This window comes from Cricetulus griseus (genome assembly GCF_003668045.3).
Source record: "Cricetulus griseus strain 17A/GY chromosome 1 unlocalized genomic scaffold, alternate assembly CriGri-PICRH-1.0 chr1_1, whole genome shotgun sequence".
Taxonomy (NCBI): domain Eukaryota; kingdom Metazoa; phylum Chordata; class Mammalia; order Rodentia; family Cricetidae; genus Cricetulus; species Cricetulus griseus.
In genome coordinates this window covers 60,317,786-60,340,348 of record NW_023276807.1, presented here as the reverse complement: position 1 = coordinate 60,340,348, position 22,563 = coordinate 60,317,786, and the positions used below count along the sequence as shown (strand labels likewise).

At 48.4% G+C, this 22,563-nt stretch overlaps 1 protein-coding gene across 1 annotated transcript in view; it reads left to right on the top strand.

Annotated features, from left to right (window-relative positions):
- Positions 1-636: 636 nt before the first annotated feature.
- Positions 637-22,563, top strand: part of Sfrp1 (secreted frizzled related protein 1) — a 37,199-nt gene continuing 15,272 nt past the window's right edge. Inside the window, exons 1-2 of the mRNA XM_027395305.2 lie at positions 637-1,180; positions 5,969-6,046. Coding sequence (XP_027251106.1) covers positions 637-1,180; positions 5,969-6,046 — 622 coding nt within the window. The remainder of the gene's footprint in view (positions 1,181-5,968; positions 6,047-22,563) is intronic.

Sequence of the window (22,563 nt, the reverse complement as noted above, 5' to 3'; positions counted from 1 at the left end):
GTGTTAAAAAAAAGTCTTCACAATCGCATCAATTTGCAAGCATTATGAAGATTTTTTTTAAACAAACTGATTCACGTTCATTACAGCGTCCAACATCGTCTTTATCCACCCCACACTTCCAACTACTCTCTTTTCTCTGCATTTGCCTTCTTCGAAGTATTTGCTTAGTTTTTGGTTTTGCTTTTTAAGGGGTGTTGACCTGTGTCTAGTTCTAGTAAACCGATCCCTCTGGCCAGCGCCGCGATTGGTTAAATGCGCGGCTGACTGACGCGGTGTGGAGAGCGGCTCCCGGCAGCGCGGAGCTGATTGGCTGCGCGCGGGAGATCCAGGGCTCGGCCACCCGCACACCGCGCACTCGGGCTGCAGCGTCGCAAGTAGGTGCAGCCGCCCGCAGCCCGCCGCGCCTCCACGAGCCGGGACGGCACTCGATCCGTCCCGCGCGCTCCCTGCCCTGCTCCAGTCCCGCCGCGGCCTGCGGCTTCCGAGGGCCCCATCGGCTCCAGACTCGGGGAGCAGCGCGCGGCCGCCAGCCGGACGGGGCCGGCCACTGCGCCTTTGTCCCCGGAGGCTCCGGGAAGTTTGCAGCGGGACGCGCGAGTGAAGGCAGCGCGGGCAGCCCCGACGTCGCCGAGCAGCATGGGCAGCGGGCGCAGCGCGCGGGGCCGTGGCGGGGCCACCTCCGGAGTGCTGCTGGCGTTGGTCGCCGCGCTGCTGGCCGCGGGTTCGGCCAGCGAGTACGACTACGTGAGCTTCCAGTCGGACATCGGCTCGTACCAGAGCGGCCGCTTCTACACCAAGCCTCCGCAGTGCGTGGACATCCCGGTGGACCTGAGGCTGTGCCACAACGTGGGCTACAAGAAGATGGTGCTGCCCAACCTGCTGGAGCATGAGACCATGGCAGAGGTGAAGCAGCAGGCCAGCAGCTGGGTGCCTCTGCTCAACAAGAACTGCCACATGGGCACCCAGGTCTTCCTCTGCTCTCTCTTCGCGCCCGTCTGTTTGGACCGGCCCATCTACCCGTGCCGCTGGCTCTGCGAGGCCGTGCGCGACTCGTGCGAGCCGGTCATGCAGTTCTTCGGCTTCTACTGGCCCGAGATGCTCAAGTGTGACAAGTTCCCCGAGGGAGACGTCTGCATTGCCATGACCCCGCCCAATGCCACTGAAGCCTCGAAGCCCCAAGGTAAGGGTGTTCCTTCCCACGCCCGCGAGCCCCTGCTGCAGCGGGGATAGCAGGGAGCTGTGCACCACAGCCCGCAAGGTGTGCAGACTCGATCCCGAAAGCTTTTAGGAGGTCCGGGCGTCACTTGGCCCTTCTACTGGCCCAGGTACCTCGAGATTGCTGGGGAGCCTCGGCCCTGGGGGTGAGGTGCGGGGGGGGGGGGGGGACGGCGGGGGGAGTTGGGTGAACCTGGAGCTGCCCTTCCTGGGCTCCAGTCTGGCGTTTTCCATACCTGTAACAAAGCTAAGCCTTAGGTTTTGAAGAAAATGAGGGTGTCCACCCAAAGCTCTTAACATCCGAAACAGAGACTGCTCCCTAGGAAAACAACTCATCCAAACTGCAAAAAACCTCAGACTGAGGGAAACCTGTGTTTGTTTTCATAAGTTTGAAAGTCTTTTTTTTTTTTTTCTAAAAGCAAAACAAGCAGCAACAAAACACCCCCTCTCCTTAGTTTATCTTCCATTCGTGTTGCAGAACTGGCTGAGGAAATGAAGTTTAGAAAGAGCCACTTCTGTTTCTTCGCCTCTAAACTCAGGCTACAGCCTTGAATTTAGCAAATCTAGGGGATGCAAAAATCTCGTGTCCACCATCCTTCCATACCCCCTGCGTCTCCCATTCACACAAATCCTTGGGTAATTAGAAAGATAAAAATGTAATTAGCTCATTGTTTATCTCCTCCTGGGGGGTGAGGAACTGCAAATTGGGTGCTGCAAATTCTGAACCCTGGGGGAGTAGAATTTGTTCTGGGAACCCGGTATTTAAAGGTGTGTGTGTGTGTGTGTGTGTGTGTGAGAGAGAGAGAGAGAGAGAGAGAGAGAGAGAGAGAGAGAGAGAGAGAGAGAGAGGGAGGAGGGAGGGAGGGAGGGAGGGAGGGAGGGAGGAGGAGGAGGGAGGGAGGGAGAGAGAGAGAGAGAGAATCTGGATACAAAAAACAAAAACATGCACAGAACCCAAAGCAGCAAGCCCTACAGCAGCCCTGGCCCAGTTCCTTGGGAATGGGTTCATTGCTGTGGGATGAGGCTCAGGAATAGCAGATACTCTTGTCCAGTGGCCCTTATCACAGGAGAGGGTACCCCAAGGCCACTTCTGAAGAGGATACTTTAGCTTATCTTAAAGTGTTGAGTGTCTTGGCTTTCTGAGGCAGGGTCTTAATCTCTTGGTGTGCAGCCCAGGCTGGTCTTGAACACAAATTCCTCCTGTTTCAGCCTCCTCAGCTCTGGGATTACAGGCTTGCACTGCCAAGTGCCTCTTGTTTAGTGCCTCATTTGGCTGCCACAGAGTGAGGATTGGGGTAGACGTGAGGGACGTTTGAACGGCTCCTATTCATTCTGGGGAGGAAGGTAGGTCCAAAGTGATTGCCCTCGTCTGGCATGGGTCCCAGCCTGTAAGGTAAATGGTAGCCCTGGGCACCCCTGTCCTCAGGGCTGGTATGTGCAGTCTTTTGACACGGCTCTCTGGGGGTTGAGCATTTCCCTAGACTTCTTCTATCCCCATTGAGCCTCCCCACCCCACCCCCTGCAGACCACAGTTTCCTTCCTAACTCCTGCCTGCCAGGAGAGCTTGTGGCCAGCTTTGCTTGTATTCCTTCCATTCCCCATGGCTACTGATTGATTGCCCTTTTCTGAGGTTATTGGTGGGCATAAAGTGCAAACCTGTGGGAAACAGCTTTGTGTAAAGTGGCTGAAGTTTGGGGGCAAGAAAAGAGGACCAGAAGGGAGTGGCACTGTTTCTGAGGGTCCCCCAAACCAGTCCCTCCAAATCTGTCAGGGCAAAGGGCACACCCACCCTAACCCATTTCTGGATGCTTTTGTGTGAATCCATGTGTTTGGTTCATCCTTGCCTGGTGCTTAGGTAGAGCACTTCTTTGCTAAATAAAGACCCCCCCCCTCTCTCTCTCTCTCTCTCTCTCTCTCTCTCTCTCTGTGTGTGTGTGTGTGTGTGTGTGTGTGTTGTCTGGTAGGAGTGTGGCTGTGGCTGGTTTTCTCTGAAGTGATTTTGACTTTTGTGAGAGGCATCAATGTCTCTCCAGAATGTCAGACTGCCATTATGAGGGTGTCCCATGTGATGCACAACCCCCTTACACACACTTTGCCCTGAAGGGCTGTCCCGCTGCTAGCTGAGAGTTAAGTTGTGTGTGAATAAGTGAAGATTAAGACACATAACCTTAGACTGGTAGCCCTGGAACAAGACCTGGGACTTTGAGATGATAGTAAGTTACCTACAGGTGCCTACTCTCTGGTCCTCATCCACCCTGTTATCTTAAAACTGAAACCTCAAAATTTCAACACAGCATTACATCTTAGTATACAGTTTTAGGAATACTGGGGCATTCGTTGTTATTAAAGAAGAGCCTGATCATGAGAAATGAGCCGAAGACTTTGATTTCCTCTCTCTCAAACAGGCTGCTCGCACTACCTTGGCTTCTGTGACAGGAAAGGGAATTGTGCCATCCATCCCAGGAGACCGACTTCTAGATCTTGGACATACATTAGACTAGCTTAGGAAATTGTCGTTCTCCTTCCCTGCCGGGTTTCACTGAGTTGTGTGAACGAGCCCATTGCGTTCAGTTGTGTTGTTTAGGTATGTTGTGTATTAGGTCAGCCAGGCTGTGTAGTCACAGGCTGGAGAGGCCAGGGAGCCCCCACTTCTCCCAGAGGCTCCTTATGGTACCTCCTCCTCTCTCCTTAGAGAGCTAGCTGCCCAAGGAAAATCGATCTCCCTGCCTTCCCTTCCCCCATCTCTTTCCCTTCACCTCCCTCCCACTCTCTCCTCTCCTAGTGCACATTGATTTTACAAGTAATCTTAATCCTGATTCCAGCGTTGGCTTTCCCCTCTACTTTCTTGTAGACATTAACAAAGTACAAAATCTCTTAGTCTTATTCGTTTGCTTCACACTTTACAGCTATGTTTTGGTTTACCTGTCCAGTGGAAGTCTCAGTAGATTCCTCCTGTGAGGTAGGCTTGCAGGGCCCCCAAAGACACATGAGGGGCAGAGATTAATATTGCATTACACATTCTTCTCCCTCTGGAGAAAGCTGCTCAGCTCCTGGCTGCAGAAATTGAGAAGAGGGAAAGCCATGTTGAAAATAAACGGTGTTCCACTCCCACCCTGCACCTTCCCCACCAGCAGCAGCACTGAGAGCGATTGAAGGCCAGGAGGAATCTGCAGGCTGAAACATCTGTCCTGTTGGGGTGCAGATCCTCAGAGTGCCAGTAGAATTGGAGGTGTATGAAGGAGACCGATAAGATTTGGTCTTTATGTTTGGATGCCTTGCTACTCCTTTGTTCAACATTTTATACCTTGAATTTTGCAGTGTGATAATGTCTACTTAAAAAAAAAAGCAATCATAATAACAGCTAGGAAACCCAAACACACAGTTCTTTTTCCTATTATAGGTCTCATGATCCTGTCTATAACTTCCTTTCCTTTTTCTACCTTTCTTTACATGGAAGCAAACACCATGATGGAAATTTCTGAGTAAGAGGTTTTATGTTGTCATTCAGAAACATCACTTTCAGAACCCAATTTCAAGCTCTGGGAGTGAAACAAACATATTTCCAACATCTGACCCGAAGAGTTTTGCTAGCTTCTGCCCCCCAAATTTGAAAGGCAGCTGCCAGAGTATGGTATATGTGGGAGAGAAAACTGGTGGATATGGGCTGGAGATGTGTTCCCTGCCCTAGAGGGAGTGGGCTGGGGAGTAGCTGCACCCAAGAGGGTACCCATTTCATAGCCTAAGCCATGGAGAAGGGGGTGGGAAAAGGGATGGTGTTGGTGAGCCACAGGTGACAGGAAATGAAAGCCAGTGAGCACAGATGCTCAGCACACCAAACCGCACCTTGACTACTGTCTTCGGGTGACTTCCTTTCAACTCCAGTCAGGATTTGGCCTCCAGTGTCCAGGATGCCAGGAATAGACTATGTTTAGTGTACTTGTGGTTTTCTAGGTCACAAATAAACTGTTAAGTTGTTTGATAGGTGATGAGAAGGAGGAATTTTAGGGAGATGATAAGCTACTTCAATTCTCCTGTAAACACTTTCTCTCTACCTTTCCAAGGAGGCCTGTGAAGCCGCTTCCCACAGGGGCCTAGTCACCTCTCAGTGGCTTCCCCCCCCCCCACTTCTCTTCAAAGTGCTTCATGAAAGATCATCTAAAGGGTTTCCTTCTCGGTCAGCTCTGCCCTCCATTTGGTGGGTCTGGCTGGCCCCTCCCATCCCCCCACTCTACACACAGCCTGCTTTCTGGAGTGTCTCTATGGCACTTCAGGGCCCTGGGCTTGAGTGATTGAGTATGACTCCTCTCTTGGTCCCCAAGACCTGGTCAAATTGATGGGCTGTCTTGTTCAGAGTTTGCAAGTAGGAAGGGGGATGGAATTGGAGGGGTGGTAGATAAAGGGGAGGGGAAGAACTAGAAACAAACCAGGGGAAGATCGGTTTTGGTGTATAAGCTAGCTTTCTTTTTTTTCAGGTACTCATAGCAGCCTGGACTGCCTCTACCGACTGCAGATAGCAGTCAATTAAATAATCGTCACACTCGACATATCTAGGCCAAAATATTTGAAGAAAACATTCATCTGTTTATGCCTGTGATCCTGAGTTCAAGATCCCTTCATTGCCGTTCTTTGGATACCTTTCACGAATTCCAGACCTTTAGCCCTGGCTCACCTGGCCCCCACCTGCTCTCTTGTCCAGGGGTCCTCATCACTGTGACTTACACAGTTTCTGTTTCTGCTTGCTTCCCTTTTTTAGGTACAACAGTGTGTCCTCCATGTGACAACGAGTTGAAATCCGAGGCCATCATTGAACATCTCTGTGCGAGCGAGTTTGGTAAGCTAGAGTTTCAGCCTCACTCAGGGCTCTTGGATTCCCCTCCTTTCCCTGTCCTGTGTTTCCCCCTGAAGGTGGAGCTCACGGGGACATCATGTCTGAGTTTTACATCCTCTGTCTCCACCTTCTCATATTCACTCTCAGGCAAAAGGAAGTCTAGGGAGAGTAGAGCATAGGCCATCTTTTATTAAAGTTAGACTACATATGCCCCTGTGTCTCAGATTTGGAGGAACCTTCTTTTATGGCAGAGGGAAGCAGACTTGGGGACTGGGGGAAGCCAGGTGCCTGAGAGTAAAGTGCCCTTCACCTGCTGCAGTAGCAGCCCTGGCTTGACTTTCTCTGTGGTTTGATTTTTATATTCACCCCTAGGTGTCAGCACTACTCTACCCTGGACTGAAATGGCCCAGGGTGGGTGGGGTGCCATCCCAGGAGGGGGAGATTTCTGTGCTTAGCGGATTCACCAGAGGTCCTAGTCAGGGCCTTCTGGGCAAAGAACACTGATGTTGACACAGGAGTGTGATTTCTCTCCCTACTTCCTAAGTCAGTCTGGGTTGAAAAAGAATTCGAAATCAGCACCTGCAGCTTCCAGAGTGAGGCTAGACTGGGCTAGGGAGCAAATTCAGGACCCTTCTAGGATGGCCCCTCTGGCCAACAAGAAAACCCAATGACTCCTGAACTTCGAGAACGGTATGAAATGTGCCCTTTTAGAGTTTGCCCCCTCCCTCTCTTGGATTTCCACTGCTGGATATAGAGCAGCGGTCAAGGCTAGACCCATTTTGCTGAAGGACAGATTTAGTTTGATGCTCAAAATTCCAGGTTGTGTCCTTGAGAATGGATTTCTCACTTCTTATGGGAGAAAGTATAAAGGTAGGTGATGTGAGTTTTCATGTCTGTTTAGAGTTATCTCCTCTGTGTTTTCATTAACCTGACATGATAAAGTACAGGAAGAGTATGATATTGTGAAGTAGTGTGCGCCCATGAGCTCACACAAATGGGAGGGAGCACTCCCAAGCCCAGGGAGTTTGTGTGTCATGGCACACATATTCTTAGGGTGTTTGCAGATATATGTACAGAAGCTGAATTGTTCAAATCATTTGCCAAAGAGACCTTAATGAGAATAGATGCTTATTTATTTATTTTTATGGTTTTTCAAGACAGGGTTCCTTCTGTGTAACAGTCCTGGCTGTCCTGGAACTCACTTTGTAGACCAGGCTGGCCTTGAACTCACAGAGATCCGCTAGTCTCTGCCTTCCCAGTGCTGGGATTAAAGGCGAGCACCACCATTGCCTGGCTGTTTATATTTATTTTTTTAAAACTACTTGTGTATGCTCATGCATACAGAGGCTAGAGAACAACTTTGGTCATGTTGTTCCTGGGGATTGAACTCAGGTTGTCAGGCTACTGAGCTTATTGCATGCCCATTTTTTGAAAAAGTTATATTTATTTCTGATGGATTTTAATTTTGATATCAAGTGTCTGTATTTGCATTATTTGGTTTCCGCTACATTTTGCTGCTTGTGTGAGTCACACCCTATTTTTCTTGTCATTTAAATTTTTTTTAAGACTTTTTATTTTTTAAACAATCTTGGATGTATCCTAGTCTGGCCTTGGCCTTTCACTGGCCATGTAGCACAGGCTAGCTTTGGACTCTTCATCAAAGTAATGCCTTGCTGGATGCCTCCCTCTTCAGTGATTTTTCTGGAGTGGTAGGTTTCATTCAGAGTGGAGGTTATAGGGATTTAAAGGCCAGCATCTGTGCAGCCTTGTTGAGAAAGTGGGTGTAGGTCTGGAGCCTTTGTCTAGAACTTACCAAGCCCCAAATTGTTAAATTCCCTTATTCTCATTTTCTTCCCAAAATTCTGTTCTCTGGGGGCTTTGTGGCAGCTAAATTTGGAAGAGGCAAGCCTTCAAAAGAACCTAGTATGGTAAGTTTGGCTTTCTAATGGAGACAGAAGTGCAGAGGATGTACCACAACTCACTGGTATTGGCTGTTCCCCCTTGACAGTAGGTACCTGCCAGGCCAGCAAGCCCCCAAGCTGTTACTACTTAAAGGAAAGCCTTGTAAATAACCAGTAGGACTTGGTGGACTGCAGTGATGGCCTGTTTAAGATTCCTTCTTGTAACCCTAAGAGTGTTTTCTTCTTTGGTTCATGAGGTCTTCCAAGACCTAAGGCTTCATTTGACCAAATCCTTACATTTGATGAGCTAGAGAGCTGAGAATTTACTTTCCTCCTTGGAATACTTTGGAATACTTTGACTCTCTGAAAGTTCCCCCCCCCTGCCCCCGCCTCCTGTGAGATGAGGAACAGTGCTAGGACTATGGCATGCAGGTACCCATCTGTGCATGGTGAGGATTGGGTGTGCTAGACTTTTCTGAGGGACGAGAGAGTTTCTTGGCTTTTGGTTTGTAAGGTTTTTAGAAAACGATAAATAGGATTCTTCCTCTCTTCTCTCTCTGTGGGGACTGAGCTTAGCCCTGCCCTTCTTAGTCCCCTGCAGAATGCAGCCTTGTTGAGAAACTTGTTGCCTAGCTCGGTTCATTTCAAGGAAGAGAGGCAGTCAGCCACACTGATAGGATTCTGTTAGAAAACAAAGACATTTGACAATGCAAGCTAACACACAGCAAAGAATGTTTGACTCCCCGCTCCAGGGATCAAGCTTTATATTAAGTGGCCCTGGTGTCCCTAGTGGGAAGACATCAGTTGCTGGAAAGCATTGTGTGAGGGGTGTGCTCCTTAGGGGTGAGCACACACACTTGCTCTCTCTCTCTTTGCTTCTCTGTCAGTGCATCCTGGCACTCCCACAGCCAGTGTGGAGCCGGACATGCGGAGCCTGCTACCTTTCCCTTGAAGGATGCATGTTCAACCCCATGGCACGTCTGCATGACTATATTCACTCTCTCCTCTTGCACTCTACCCTCTCAGTGTGGAGCACATTTTTCCCTCAACAGGTAAAAGCAGCAGTAGGAAGTATGTGCTGATGCTCAGGAATGCATCAGATCAGGCTTCAGACTCAAAATGGTGACCATCCTGCCTGCTGCACCTGTCAGGACTCATTGCTCTGCCTTGAGTCTTCCCTGCGTTTCCTACTACACGATGACTGGGTGCTGTGCTTAGTTCTTAAAGAGGCCAGTGCAGCATCTGCAAGCTTCCCCATGATAACTTTGTTGTTAATGGCTGGTGCCCACAGCCATCTCTCTCTAGGTTAGTTTATCTCAGGGAGATGTTAATCTGATTTATAGTTCCCAGTGGGTTCTAATCCAACCCCAGCCACCCAGTCTACTTTCTTTTCCACTTTCTGTGAGTGCCCTCAGGGCCTTTCCACCCTGCCCAAGGAAGTGCATCACTTCCCTTGAGCCTGCGTCTTCACTTTTGGGACCCGCCAGTTCTCCTGGCAACTTCTTCAGCCAGTGTTTTCTACTCATGAAGAAGGGGTTCTCTCCCCGTCCCCACCCCACCACCGAAGTTTTCCTTGCCCTCTGAGAGAATATCATCCCTTTGTTTGTTTATAGGTTTCCTCAAAGAGAACAACTGTGCTTGGCAGTAAGCAAAATTAGTCAAATAGGAAAGGAAAAGAAAATCAACTCTGAGTCAGCACTGGGAATGTTTCCTAGAAGTATTTCCTGTGGTCCCTGTTCCTCCATGAATCTGTTCTCACTTTGCCTCACGACTCTCTCAAGGTTTCTTGGCTGAGTGGCTGTTGGAGAATCAAGCTTCCCTCTGTGGGACTTGAGTGGCTGTTGGGGGCTGAGCTTCACTGCAAGGCAGTTTGCTCTCTTATAAAAAAAAAAAAAAAAGTCAGCTCTGACTTTCCAAACTAAACTTCAGGTTTCCTCTTGGAAATGGGGTGTGTGTGTGTGTGGGGGGTGGAACCAGCTGCCAACATGGCAATTCTAGCAGCAGAGCTGCTTGAGAGCAGGCTCTGTGTCTGGGGCCATATTTACCTTCTGTGTGATTAATAGATGCTCTATCTGCCTTGTACCACTGACAAAGAAAACATAACTTCATTGCTAAAATGTGAAAAAAAAATCCGAGTCTTAGAACAAAATAAGGCCCGTTTGTACTCAGACTGGTCCCTGGACAATGTCTCCTACACAGCAGGCACGAAGTAAAGGAGACCAACTCTTCCAAGTGTGATGTGAAATTTGTTATTAAATCAAGGGAAGCAACATGCTGGGTTTGGAGTGACCTAGTCTAGGTCATTCAAAGCAAAAGCAAACAGATACAAGAGAATCAGTGTTAGAGAGACAGCAAACTGAGAGCACTGAGAATATGCAAACATCCATCTCATCCATACTCCCTGAGCTTGAAATGGTTGCCAAGTGTTCCAAGTGCTGGGAATTGTGAGTTTGGTCCTTTGATCCTAGCACTGACAGTCTAAGATGGCTTGTAGTCTGTATTTCATTTTAACCAGGCTACCTGATGCATGGGGTTGAGAAATCCATTGTGGACCATGCTGAACTCAAAGCCTAGAAAACCTCCCAGGGTCATGTAGCTAATATAGTCAACTACTCATCCTCGAACCTAGACTGGAGAGTTCTTGTGAATGTTTGAGACCTGGGGGACTAGCCTGAGGTCTCAGAGGCAGGGCCTAAGCAGGAGAATCACGAGGCTGAGGTCACACATTGAGGAACCAGGAGGAAAAGCTGTAAAGAGCTGGTGTTCCCCTCCAGTGAGAGTGGCACATTCTTCCTCCGTCACTGATATTTGCCTGGCAGGAAAATGTTAGGCAAGGCAAATGTCGTTGATCGTCATGTTGGCATCTTCAAACCAGTGAACCCCAGGATAGCACACCGGACCCTCTGGGGCAGACTTACATCCTTTGTCTCTTTGCCGTGTGTGGGCCCTGCATGCTGAGTAAACCTCTCAAATTCTCCATGCCTCAGTTTCCCCTACAAAATGGTAGCTGATACCCAGGTGCAGATTTGGTGAGCGACAGATAAGATGAAGTGGTATCCTACCAGTGGTACTAAGGAATGCCCACACACACACAGATCTGCCTTCATGGCTTTTACCCAATTGAGTTTTAAACCAAACTCAATTTTCCCTTCAACCTTTCACCCTCGTCATGCTTGGGATGTATGTCTGCTTTGTATCTTTGTCTGATAGGTTTAGGTATGTGCACACATGGTTTAGGACTGGATGATGCCTGGTCCCTGGTTAAGAGTAGTTCTGACTGGGTTATTCAGAACTTGCCATGCAGCGTCATCTAGGCGTCTTTGGGAGTGCCTTCCGATCTGAATGCCAAGATGCCCTGGTCTGAGTAGTCCAACCCCTTGCCTAGCTTCCTAGGCAGGAACCTAACAGGGACCTTAACTGTCTCAGCCATTTCTAAGTGTTCATACAGTGGTGTGAAGTATGCTCACCTTGTGGAGGGAACGTCACCAGGCCTGTCTCTGGAGTTCTCATTATCTCCACTAAAGCTTTGTACCCATTAAACAATAATCTCTCCCCTTCCCCTTCATTCCCCCGGCAAACACCATTTTCTCGAAGAATGTGACTCCTCAAGGGGCCTCACAGGAAGGGATCAGACAGTATTTGGCTGTGAATTTGGCCTACCTTATGAGGTCTCCTTTTGGTATATGACTGTTATTATATGTAACAGTCATGGATAAGGTAGCCAAGGGGATTTGCCCCCGACTGTCACCTTTTGGAGCCTTTCTGGAGGGTGGGGGAGAAGGAAAGATAGGGCAAAAGCTGGGATATGGGGCTGGTGACAGCTCAAGCTGCTTATTTCCTTGCGTTCTGGGTGGGGCACCTGTTCCAATTTGTCACTGTAAAGATATGCTGAGTCGGGTGGAACCTCACAGGTCAGCCAGTCCATGCCCTCACTTTATAGACTAAAAAGCAAGAAAAAGGAGTTAGCCCAAAGCTGCCCAATGTGGACTGGGACCCTGTCAGCTTTCCCTTACTGGGCAGCAAGCTAGCTCATACCTTCTGATGCCACCTTCTCTTCTTGCATGCCCATCGTCCTCCTGTCCTGCCAAGATGGTGGAGGAGCCCCGTGGCAGGGGGATGGAGTGCTCCTTGCGCCTCACACAGAAAAGGTACTCTACCATTGTTGGATTTCTTCTTGGTGGAGAGGCCAAGCATACAGAGCCAGACAGACTTGGATTAAATCCAAACCCTTTAAGCTGGGCCACCGAAAGAAAGTCTCTCAACCTCCCTGAGCCTGCTGTCTCAAATGGTAGTTCCAACAAGGTGTTGTTCAGAGAACTGAATTAATCCAGTAGATTAATTAATTGCCATTTCCTGGACTGTAGAATCTATTTACCCCATAGTAATGTTCACTTAGTACAAAGAACCATTTTAGGATGGAACTCAGTCTAGGAAGGAGAATTCTGTCACTCATGAAATTAATCTTGTTGGACAAACAGAGAAAACTTACAAAAAAAAAGGAAAGATTAAGAAGTGGAAGGGAATATGTAGGTAATTCTCTGATTAGTAGAAGGCTTTTATGAAGTAGTTTGAAAACTTGAAGGTTTGTGTGGCTTCAGAGGGCTGTAGTTAACAAAACCAAATACAGACAAGCAGCTGCCCCTCCCCCACACCTCTTCCACTATATAGTCTAGAAGCTAAGGAGGTCCGGACTTGCATTTGATGACACTCCTCAGTCAGGCAGTTAGAAGCCACCAGACAATTATAACCCAATCCACACCAGCTCCCGGGCACGCCCACTGGAGTTTTCTTTTGAGCTAGTGTGTCTTTTGAGAAATCTTACCCGTAATATATTCGGCTCATAATTTATTGGGGTCTGTTTCAGAGAGATTTGAGAGCCCCCTTTGTGTCGGCATGCTTCCCTCTCCCTCCCCTTTTTCTCAAGCGGTAGTCCAGGCCGGGAGTTCCTTTTCAAACAGCTTCCTTGCGATGCGCGGCCCCACAAATAGGCTATATTCAGAAGAAAGGAGCCTTGAAATGCTGGTAGGTTTTATCCAGTTTTGCCGAAATGAGCCAAAAACTTCAATCTGTATTTTTTTTTTTTCTTAAAGGAGAACAAATGGCCAAAGAAATGTCAGACCCTTGCCCTGCCCCAACCTGCCTAGAGCAGCCAATTAAACACGCATTAGCTTTGCAAGGCTTCTCAAAGGCCGTAGATTATGCTTGAGATCTTTGTTTAGTCTCTCAGGGACACTGTCACACGGATGATTTATCAAAGAAAGTTGTTTCTCTGGCAGTAAAATAAACTCTAGGCCTGTTCAGACTAAGATTTCCCGTGAATTTCTACCAAGGTAAACAGTGGTAACTGGCAGGTTGCGCATTCTGTGTGAAAGCCAGACACATACGATAAATATTTGAACTATGGCTTTGCCGTGTAAGAGGCCCCGCCTGTCACTAGTGCTGTCACTCCGGCTTGCCTGAGAAGACCTGGCACTGTGGTTGTCTGTGGGGGCTGCCTCAGCCACATGGGCTTTCCTGGTTTGAATACCACTTAGTGCTGGCACTTGGGACTTCCTGATTCTGGGAGGGGCAGGCCTCGGGATGGCCTCTTTTGAAGAGGTGAAGCAGAAGCAGCCAGCTTAAGTTTCTTGAAAATAGGCATTTGTTGAGTCAAACTAACAGGGGACAGGTTGTATTGAAGGGCTTGTGCGTGGGGACACAGGCCTGAAACACTCTGCTGAGTCTGAATTCTAGTGTGTGTGTGGGGACAACTGCAGATACCCAGCTTTCCACCTTTGCTATCAGGTGTTTGAGGGTTTTAAGAGATCTGTTTGGGGATATAGAGGTACAGAAGCAGGTGCCCAAGACACATTGAAGTGACAGAGTGAGCAAAGGAGAGATTGTAGTGAGGGAAAATATGAAAGGAAGCCTAGAAGTCCTTTCCGAGGAAGATGTTGCCTTAACTGTTTATAACAGTCGTAGTAGCTACTTTTTGCTACTTGTGACTAAATGCCTGGCAGAAACAATGTGCCAGAAGGAAGGAAGGTTAGTTCACTCAGGGGTTTTAGTTCATGATTACTTGGTTCCATATACTTGGGCCTAGCATTGTGGTGGCGGGAATGTGGGGAGGAGGAGATACTTCGTGGCAGTCAGGAGCCAAAGATCAAGTGAGGATGGAGCTAGGACCTTTAAGGTACCTCTGAGGACCTGCACTCCATAACCTGTTTCTCTAGCTAGGCCCTACTCCCTGAAGTTCCCATGACCTCCAAAATAACACCACCAGCAGGGACCTAGCTTTCATACATGAATTTGCAGGGAATAGGTAGTGTCCAAATGCTAACAGTAGCTACTTGAGCAGGCCTGAGATGGAAGCTGCTCCTTCTCTGGCAGGCTAAGCTGCCAGAGCCTTAGGATCATACAAAGGACTCTTAGCAAGGACCATTTTGAGAAGGGGGTGGGAGTGGGCACTGTAATGTAGGCTCTACATGACTCCTTCAAGAGGCTTGAAGAAGAGCTGGCATCTATGTCTGTCTGATGAGGACCTTGGGGGTGAGGTCTAGGCTCAGGAGCACAGCATGCATGATGCTCACTCTTGAGACAGTACGGGCTTAGTTCCTCAGGGGGCATGACTAGAGACCTCCCGAGGCAAGGCTGCCCTCAAAGTGCTTAGGTCTGATTCTCAGGTAGGAGATGTTTACATTTAGGTGAATAAAGGATCACTTTCTTCAGGGCAGGAATTAAGGGAAATTATTTACAAATTCCGAAAGGATGTTGTGAGCTGGGAAGAGGTGCCAAAATAGTACTTCGGTTCCGGTGAAAAATGAGGAGTCAGTTTTCCTGAGCCGCATTCTTTCTCACTCAGACAGGATTAGGGGGTTTCTCCTGCTCTATCTAGTCTTCCCACCAGCTGTCTCTACAGAACACTTCCTCTTGGGACTGTCTCAGGGACATCTTTTTGTTCGCGCTTCTGACATTGTTACAGTATTTTCCACTGGATAGCCATTCAGTTTTGGGGAAATGGCTTGTAGATGAAGAAAATCTCAGTGACTGGAGCATCAGAATGAGAGCAGATGTGGATAAAATGTGATAAAACCCTCATACACACAGCTCCTTCCAAACAGCATCACCAACCTGTGAAATGTGGATCCTGGTCTTGCCAACCTCCAGTGCCCATCCTGTGCTTCCTTTGGTCCCAGTGCCACACTGAGGATTCATTTCCCGGCCTTGACACATGAGGCCAGTCAGCACGCTCTTTATGCCCTACTCACTTCTTATGTGCTGTTTCATCTTTCAGGCCTGAGGGGTTTCTACAGGGGTTAGAGGAATTCAGAGGATTTCCATGAGTACCCATAAGGATTAAGAACGGGGAAGAAGTCAAGAAGGGTGTTCCTGGGTTCAGGGATCAAGGTCAAGAAGAGGGATTTAGGACCTCAACAGCTAACAGTGCTGAAACGGCAGAACTGGAATCAGATAAAATATGTGAAGAATGTCTGCTGTTTTTTTGTTTTTTGTTTTTAAGTCTAGCAGTGAGTTTTCAGCATCCTCATTTAATTTGGAGATCCCAGGATTGATTGAGAGAAGGACTTAGTCCTTGTGATCTTCCACTGGCCTAAAGGGTGTTGTGGTTCCCAAAATACTGGGCTTTTTTTTTTTTTTTTTTTTTTAAAGAAGTAACAGCTGAAATACAAACCACAGGCAGTCACAAATTTGATTGTATCCATGGCCCAAGGAGAGATTCCACCTAGGTTAGGCTTAGAGGTACATTAAGAGGTACTTATCAGCTCTGGGTAAGGTCCTGAGGTGTAGGAGGACAAGATTGAAACCTCTAACCTTGGGAGTGGCAAATTGATCTGGAAGCAGCTCTGGCTGGAGAGAGTCACGACCTTTCCTCTCCGGTACAGAGGTGCAGAGAGGCTCTTCTAGGTGCCAGGTGTTGGCTAGCAGGCTGCCTTTCAGATTGCAAGTTAACAGGTGTCCACTTAAAGGCACATGGTATACGGGTTTTCCTCTGCATATCTAACTATGCAGAGAAGGCATCTACCCCTGTGCAGACTGGATCCCTTTGCCAGCTGCTGGATTTGCACCAAGTACAAGAATCCCTTCAAAGATCTTTCCATATCTGCTCCATTTGGAATTGCCCTCTAAAGGTGTTTGTTTGCTCATGCACATGGAAGTGTAGGGAGACACTGTAACCACACCTTCTAAGGGCTGTCTACAGGTGTGCCCTACCACACCTGTCAGGGTGTGGTCAAGGTGATGTCAGGGTGACGAGGGAGAGGTTTAAAGGGAAAGTGAAGGCACATGGTAGCTCTCTTTTCTTGCTGCTTTGGCATGCTCTGTCTTCGGGTTGGTTGGCATTTACCTATTAAAGTTATCCTGACCTTACGGGCTATGAATTAGTTACCACTGTAATATGAAAGTGTCTGTGTTGCTTCTCTGGTGGATGTAAGAAGAGGGGTCCTTCCAGTGAGCCAGGCATGTTAGCTAGAGAGCCAGCCCTGCTGACTGAAGAGGTCCAAGGCTTTTCCTTTCTCCAGGGGCTCTGAAAGCTGCCCCAGTCAAGTTCTTGGCAAGGGAGGTGAAATCTCTGTTGGCCAAAAGATCTTACCTTTAGGTAAATGAGTATAGGCAGGAGAGATTTGAGTGAGACAGTTCTTTTAGGTTGCATGTTGTCCTTTAATCTGTGCAAGGATTGAGAAGCCCTGGGGAGACCTGTCTTGACAAGGGGGAGCATACTGGGCATATAGGCACCCGTAAGACTTGGAAGTGAGGTGGAATCTTGTTTGGGGTAGGCTCATGTCAGGACTATGATGCCTTTGTGTGCTCCTGGGGCCAGCTTGAGGCAGAGCTTTGACTTCTCAGGCTTCCCCATCTTGCCTATATTCTCCTCCCAGTCATAGTAACCCACACTGCTGTTACGCCTTATGGGAAGAAAGTGCCTTGATGGAGACTTAATGGAGTCTGTGGGACTGAATTGGGTGCATTGTAAGACAGACTTGCCCTGCTTAGTCACATGAAATCATTGTTCAGTGTGACTGAGATGCAGTTCCTGCCCCCCTCTGCAACCTCATTATCCAGAGATCAGAGGGCATATAGGATAATGCCTTCTTAAATGCTGCCATTCCAATAGTAGCCAAGAGTTGGGGCCCTGCTGTACAAGAGGGAGGGAGCGTTCTTCTAAGGGAGGAGAAGGGCCACAGGGAAGACTGGCCTACAGGGCAGTGGTAGAGCTTGTCAGGCAGAACATGGGTTCAGGGAAGAACCACCTGCTAATCTGGTCAGGGAAACCTCTGTGCTGGGTGTGCTGGGCAGGCCAGAGCCTGTAATCAGATCATTTATGAGTCACCACAGAGCTAAGCCTTAATGAGAGCAGCTGCCATTAGAAGCTGTCCAAGCGCTGTGTCCTTTCTCTCCTGAGTTTGGTAGTTGCTCTGGTGGGCAGCAAAGAGTTTCTGGAGCTACCATGTGATGGCTGCATGGGTAGCGACACTGGTCAGGGCTGAGGGACTGGGTCAGCTCAGGTGTCTTGGTTTCTCTGGGGGAGGGTGAGAGAAGCCATAGCTATAAGAGGTGAGGATAGGGGTGAATGTAGGGTGTGTGTGTGTGTGTGTGTGTGTGTGTGTGTGTGTGTGTGTGTGTGTGTGTGTGTGTTTACATTCTGGGAACTCAAGTATGTCTCCTGGGTAGTTAGTTGTCAGTGCAGCCTCACAGTGTATGGTGGTCTAGGCTCTGTACCTGTGGCTCTTGTGTTTGTAAGTGTGTATACAGCACGGCTGCCTAATAGTATAGCTGGGCTGCACAGCTGTGTGAAAACTAATGGCAGTCTGCCTCTTGGAGCCTGCCTGGCTCTGCCCTGTGCCTGGAGTCCACTCATGTGGTCCAGGGCTTCCCTCTTCCCTCTCTGCTTCACAGAGAAGCTGTGGAGAGCACCCTGCTGTTTTTCCTACTTGGAAGGGCTTTCACAGAGCTTCTAAGTGCCTTTTCTGCAGTGGTGACTTTTTGTAAGCCAGAGGCCACCTTCCTACATCTGGGGCACATTGCTATTTGCTGATTCAAGTGGGCAAGATCCCTTTGACCAGATTCCATCAATTCATAGGGACGGTCATACTGCACGTTGTCCCCCAGGATTTAAAATGCATGGTGGAAAAAGTCGTGTAGGGTTAGAAGTCGGTAAGCCTGAATTCCGGGTGTAACTATTCCAATGATCAGGTTGGTACAGGCTATGCTTGCTCTGTGGCTCAGTGGACTCACCTGTCCAAAACAAAGACTGAACATCTCAGTGTTAGGAGATGAAATAAAATGTGACGTTAAGGTACACACATTTTTGGGTCATCAGAGGTAATTCTAGATCAGGATTGAGTAACTGAGTAACTATGACTTAAGCTAGCCAGTTCACATCCCTGCATTCATTTCCTTAAGCAAACTGAAGCATTACAGAGGTGAGCTTTCCATCTTGGAAACTATGTTGTATTTTGTTCTGCCAAACTCTGGCTTATTGACACCTCCATGTCCCCTGGGAACACTATTAGGCTTGTAAGGGCATGAGGCCAGTGTCTGAGAAGGTGGGACAGAGGCTAGCTAAGTAAGGTAGAAACCTGGCTGTAGAGCTGACTGGCTATGGTTGGAGTGGGGAGGGTAGGACCATTTTGAGGGCCAGTGTATTTGGAGACCAGTGTCCTCTGCTATCACCTGGGTGGCTGCTGGTGTCTTGACCTTGGACTGTTCTTTGGGCCACTCCCAGGTATGGGTCCCATCCTTCTCTTTACTGTTTGTCTCCAGACACACAGTGATCTATGGCACTTGTGAGGGGTTGTCACAACATTGTGTGAAAGTACTTTGAAAGCACAGACTAAGTATTTCCTCCTCCCCTTTCTCCTTCTTTTCCTGCTCTCCCTCCTTCCACTTCAACTTCTTCCTCTTTCTTCTTTATCCTCGGCCTTCTCCCCTCCCTCCCTCCCTCCCTCCCTCCCTCCCTCCCTCCCTCCCTCCCTCCCTCCCTCCCTCCCTCCTCTCCCTCCCTCCCCTCCCTCCTTCTTTCTTTCTTTCTTTCTTTCTTTCTTTCTTTCTTTCTTTCTAGACCAGATCTCATACATCCCAGACTGGCCTCAAACTTGCTGTGTAGCATTAGATTTCCTTAAACTTCCCATCTTCCTGTGTTTACCTCTCATGTGCTAGGGTTACAGGCATGCACCACCGTGTCCAGTTTACACAGTGCTGGGAACAGAACTTTTTGGATCCTAGCCACGTACTCTACTGATGTAACTGAGTTACATCCCCAACCATTTCTGTGCTTTTTGAGACCATTCTGTGCACCATGCTATGGAGCCCTGGCTTGTCTGAGGTAATTTCTGTAGACCAAGCTGGCTTCGGACTTGTAGTAATCCTCCTGTGTCTGCCTCCCAAAGCTGGGATTACAAGTATAGGCCCCCATGCATGGCTCAGAATAAGTACTATCTGTCTAGAACTCAGAAGTGAGTATTTCTGCTTCACATTTACACACATGGGGCTTTGCTCAGGTCTACCTGAGCAAAGTTTTCTCACTTGCTGTGCAGGACTAGTTATGCATTTCTTGTTGAGGGAGTGTTTGTAGCCCATGGCATTGCTCTAGTGTCCTGGAAACTACAAAACAGGTACCCTGTTATAGCTCTGTGTAGTAACCCCACAGAAGGCTTCCTCCTTAGGGTGGGGGCTGGGTGGCATGCCCTGCAGGGCCATCTTCCTCTAAAGCATTCATAATGTAAGCCGTATCTTCCTTAAAAAGAAAACAAAAGAAAGAAATGTATTTTACATATGTGTCAAATCTAAACCAGGGTATTCATGCTAATGTTTTTCTCAGAGAAAGCCTAAAAATAATTTTCAAGGTTATTAAAATACAGGTTAGCCTGATACTAAACATCTCTGGGCTCACAGAGGGGGTTAATGTTAATTTGTGACCCTGAGAGCTGAAGTACTAGGGAGGAAACGATGCTCAGAAACGCATGTTTGAAACTGTGCTAACTGTTGGCTCCAAAGAAGGTGCAGTATCTTCAAACACTTGGACAGATAGGACATGTCTAGGGATCATCGGCTTTTAGTAACAAGAGGCTGTGCTTATTTTTTACACTCTGGTCTAATGCGGACCTAGTCTTCAGCATAGTCTGGTCCACAGTGGCTAGTGAAGATGTTTCATCACAGAGCTTCGATGAAAAGTGGGCTGCTGTGTTGGGGTAACTATGTCCTTTCCTAAGGGCCTAGAGGTTACTTTCCCCACATCATTCCTTAAAATGGACAGGTCTGTCTGTACATGAAGGTTATAAGTTTGGTGAGGACCTGTGGTTGCCTCTTCCTGCATGGGAAGACTTGCTGTGTGTATCCCTGGAAGAATATGACTCATGGTAGAGAGCAAACTTGGGATGGACTGCTGTGTTGGGGAATGTGCACCCCACTACTGGAAGCATGCTGAGGCAGGGTCCCTCTAGTCTGTGACCTCTAGGGTCTGACTTGGCAGAAATCCAGAAGGTATTAACCTGGTCCTTTCCAGCCCTTCAGACCCCAGGGTAGTAAAGCAGAGAGCCCTTGCTGTGTGTCTTCCAGCAGGTGGAGGATGCTGGATCACAGATGAGCCTGCTTTGCCTTTCAAGGGGACCAAAGATGGTTTCCTTTTCTATCGCTGTGATAAAGCTCCATGACAGGCAACTTATAGAAGGAAGAGTTTATTTGGGGCTCAGTGTTCCAGAGGGCTAGAGTCCATGATGGCAGAGTAGAGGGAGCAGGCAACAGGTGCTGGAGCAGTAGCTTAGGGAACATATTTCAAACCAGAAACAGTAAACAGAGAAAGCAAATTCAAAATGGCTTTTGAAGCTCCAAAGCCCTGCTCCTAGTGACGTACTTCCTCTAGCAAGGCCACATCTCCTAACCTTCTCCAAACAGGCACCAACTGGGGACCAAGTACTTATAAGGAACATCTCATTCAAACCACCGCAAGGGTTTTTACTAAGGAGCTGATTAGATGCTACCAATATTCGAGAATCCTACCCCCCCAACCCTGTTTCTCTCTAGTCCCTGACCTCACAAATAGACCTAACGTGATGCTAGCTGAGCAAAAGGAACATCTGGAAGTCCTGAGCCTGCAGATGAAGACCAGACAGCTCAGGCCGTCCATAGCCAGATCGTGAAACAGTTGTCCAGTTGCCAGCAAAGCGGTCCAGCAGACATGCGGCGAAACTCAGGCCCTGGGGAGTCTCTTCCTCCCCCAGCCTACCTCCTTGTAAGCCTGAGTATCTGGTCCTGCCTCTCTCTCCCAAGGTCCCTCTTGGTATCAGTTTTCCTGGTGATTTTTTAAAAGTCTTTTCTTTGTTTTTGTCTTTCCAGTTGTACCGCCGTGTATGTGTTAGGAAGTGGGGAGGAGGCTGTGCATGAGGCTGCCCCTCATTGAGCTAGGAGTAGAATCAATATATTGTTTTACTTTTTGCCTTGACTGACAGCTATTTGCCTAGAGCCTTCTTTTCTTACAGACTTAATGTATCTCCTGGCACGTTTTCTTGTTTGCAGTGATTGCTCCATGTCAAGAATTGACGAGCAAAAGGAAGCTTCCCTCTCCCCCGACCCATCAAGGTCCCCCTTTTCCCATGCTCTTTGGGGTTCAGATAATGTGGAGACTCTGCTCTGGACTCTCCCGTGCCACCTAGGTTCCGTGCCAGGGCCCACACATTCTTGCAACCTGGAAAATCATGGGGGCCCACATACAAAATCTTCAGCAAGGACACCAACCTTTGGACTGGAGTTAGTCCTGTCTGTCCTAGGTCCCTATCTTGCCTGGAATGCTGGTCAAAAGTCAGGGCTGGGAAGTTCCTAGATAAGCCACAAGGAAATGCAGGGACTTTGCTGTGTCAGACAGGAGGAACTGTGGGCTATGGCCTTGCTGTGTCTGCTCAGTGGTCTCGGAATGGGAGGAGACAGCTCTTCCAGGGTCTTTCCATACTTGGTAAGGAGAAGGCTGGCAGAGGGGCCACCAGCCTGGCTTTCCTTCTATGCTGCAGCTGTACCACTTCCAGGAAATGACCTGATAGTGAATTTAGGTTCTACCTTTTTAGTGCAGAGTGGGCCTTAGTTTCTGGCTTGGGATTTTGTTTTGGCACTGGAACACACACGGACAGAGAGCTGTTCATATGTAAGGAAGTAAGTACCCTGGCCTTAGTGGACTAGAACCTGTGGGGCTTCCGAGTCTGGATATATAGAAGGGAAAATGATAGGAGAGAGCATGGAGGCTGAGGGGAATGGACAGTGGTAGCCACAGCAGCTGTCAGCATTTAAGCAGTTCTGGCCCCGTGGCATCTCTGGGTGGTAGTTTGAGGTCTGGTTATATGGCCTCTTAAACCTCATTTTGCCCTAAGGATTTGGGCCTGTTTCCCATGTTCCTTGAACACATGCAAGGGTAGGAGGTGCAGTTCAGTTGTAGAGTACATGCCTCACATATGCAAAATCCTAGGTTCTGCTCCCAGCACAAGAAGAAAGAACATTTCCAAAACACATTCACATGCCACAGAGAACCATCTTTTCTTCAAGGGAAATTGCAACTAGACCCCCTAATTGAAGGCCAGTCACCATGTACCACTAGGTAGGTAGAAGAGGATCCAAAACCATGGTTACTTTGAGACATCT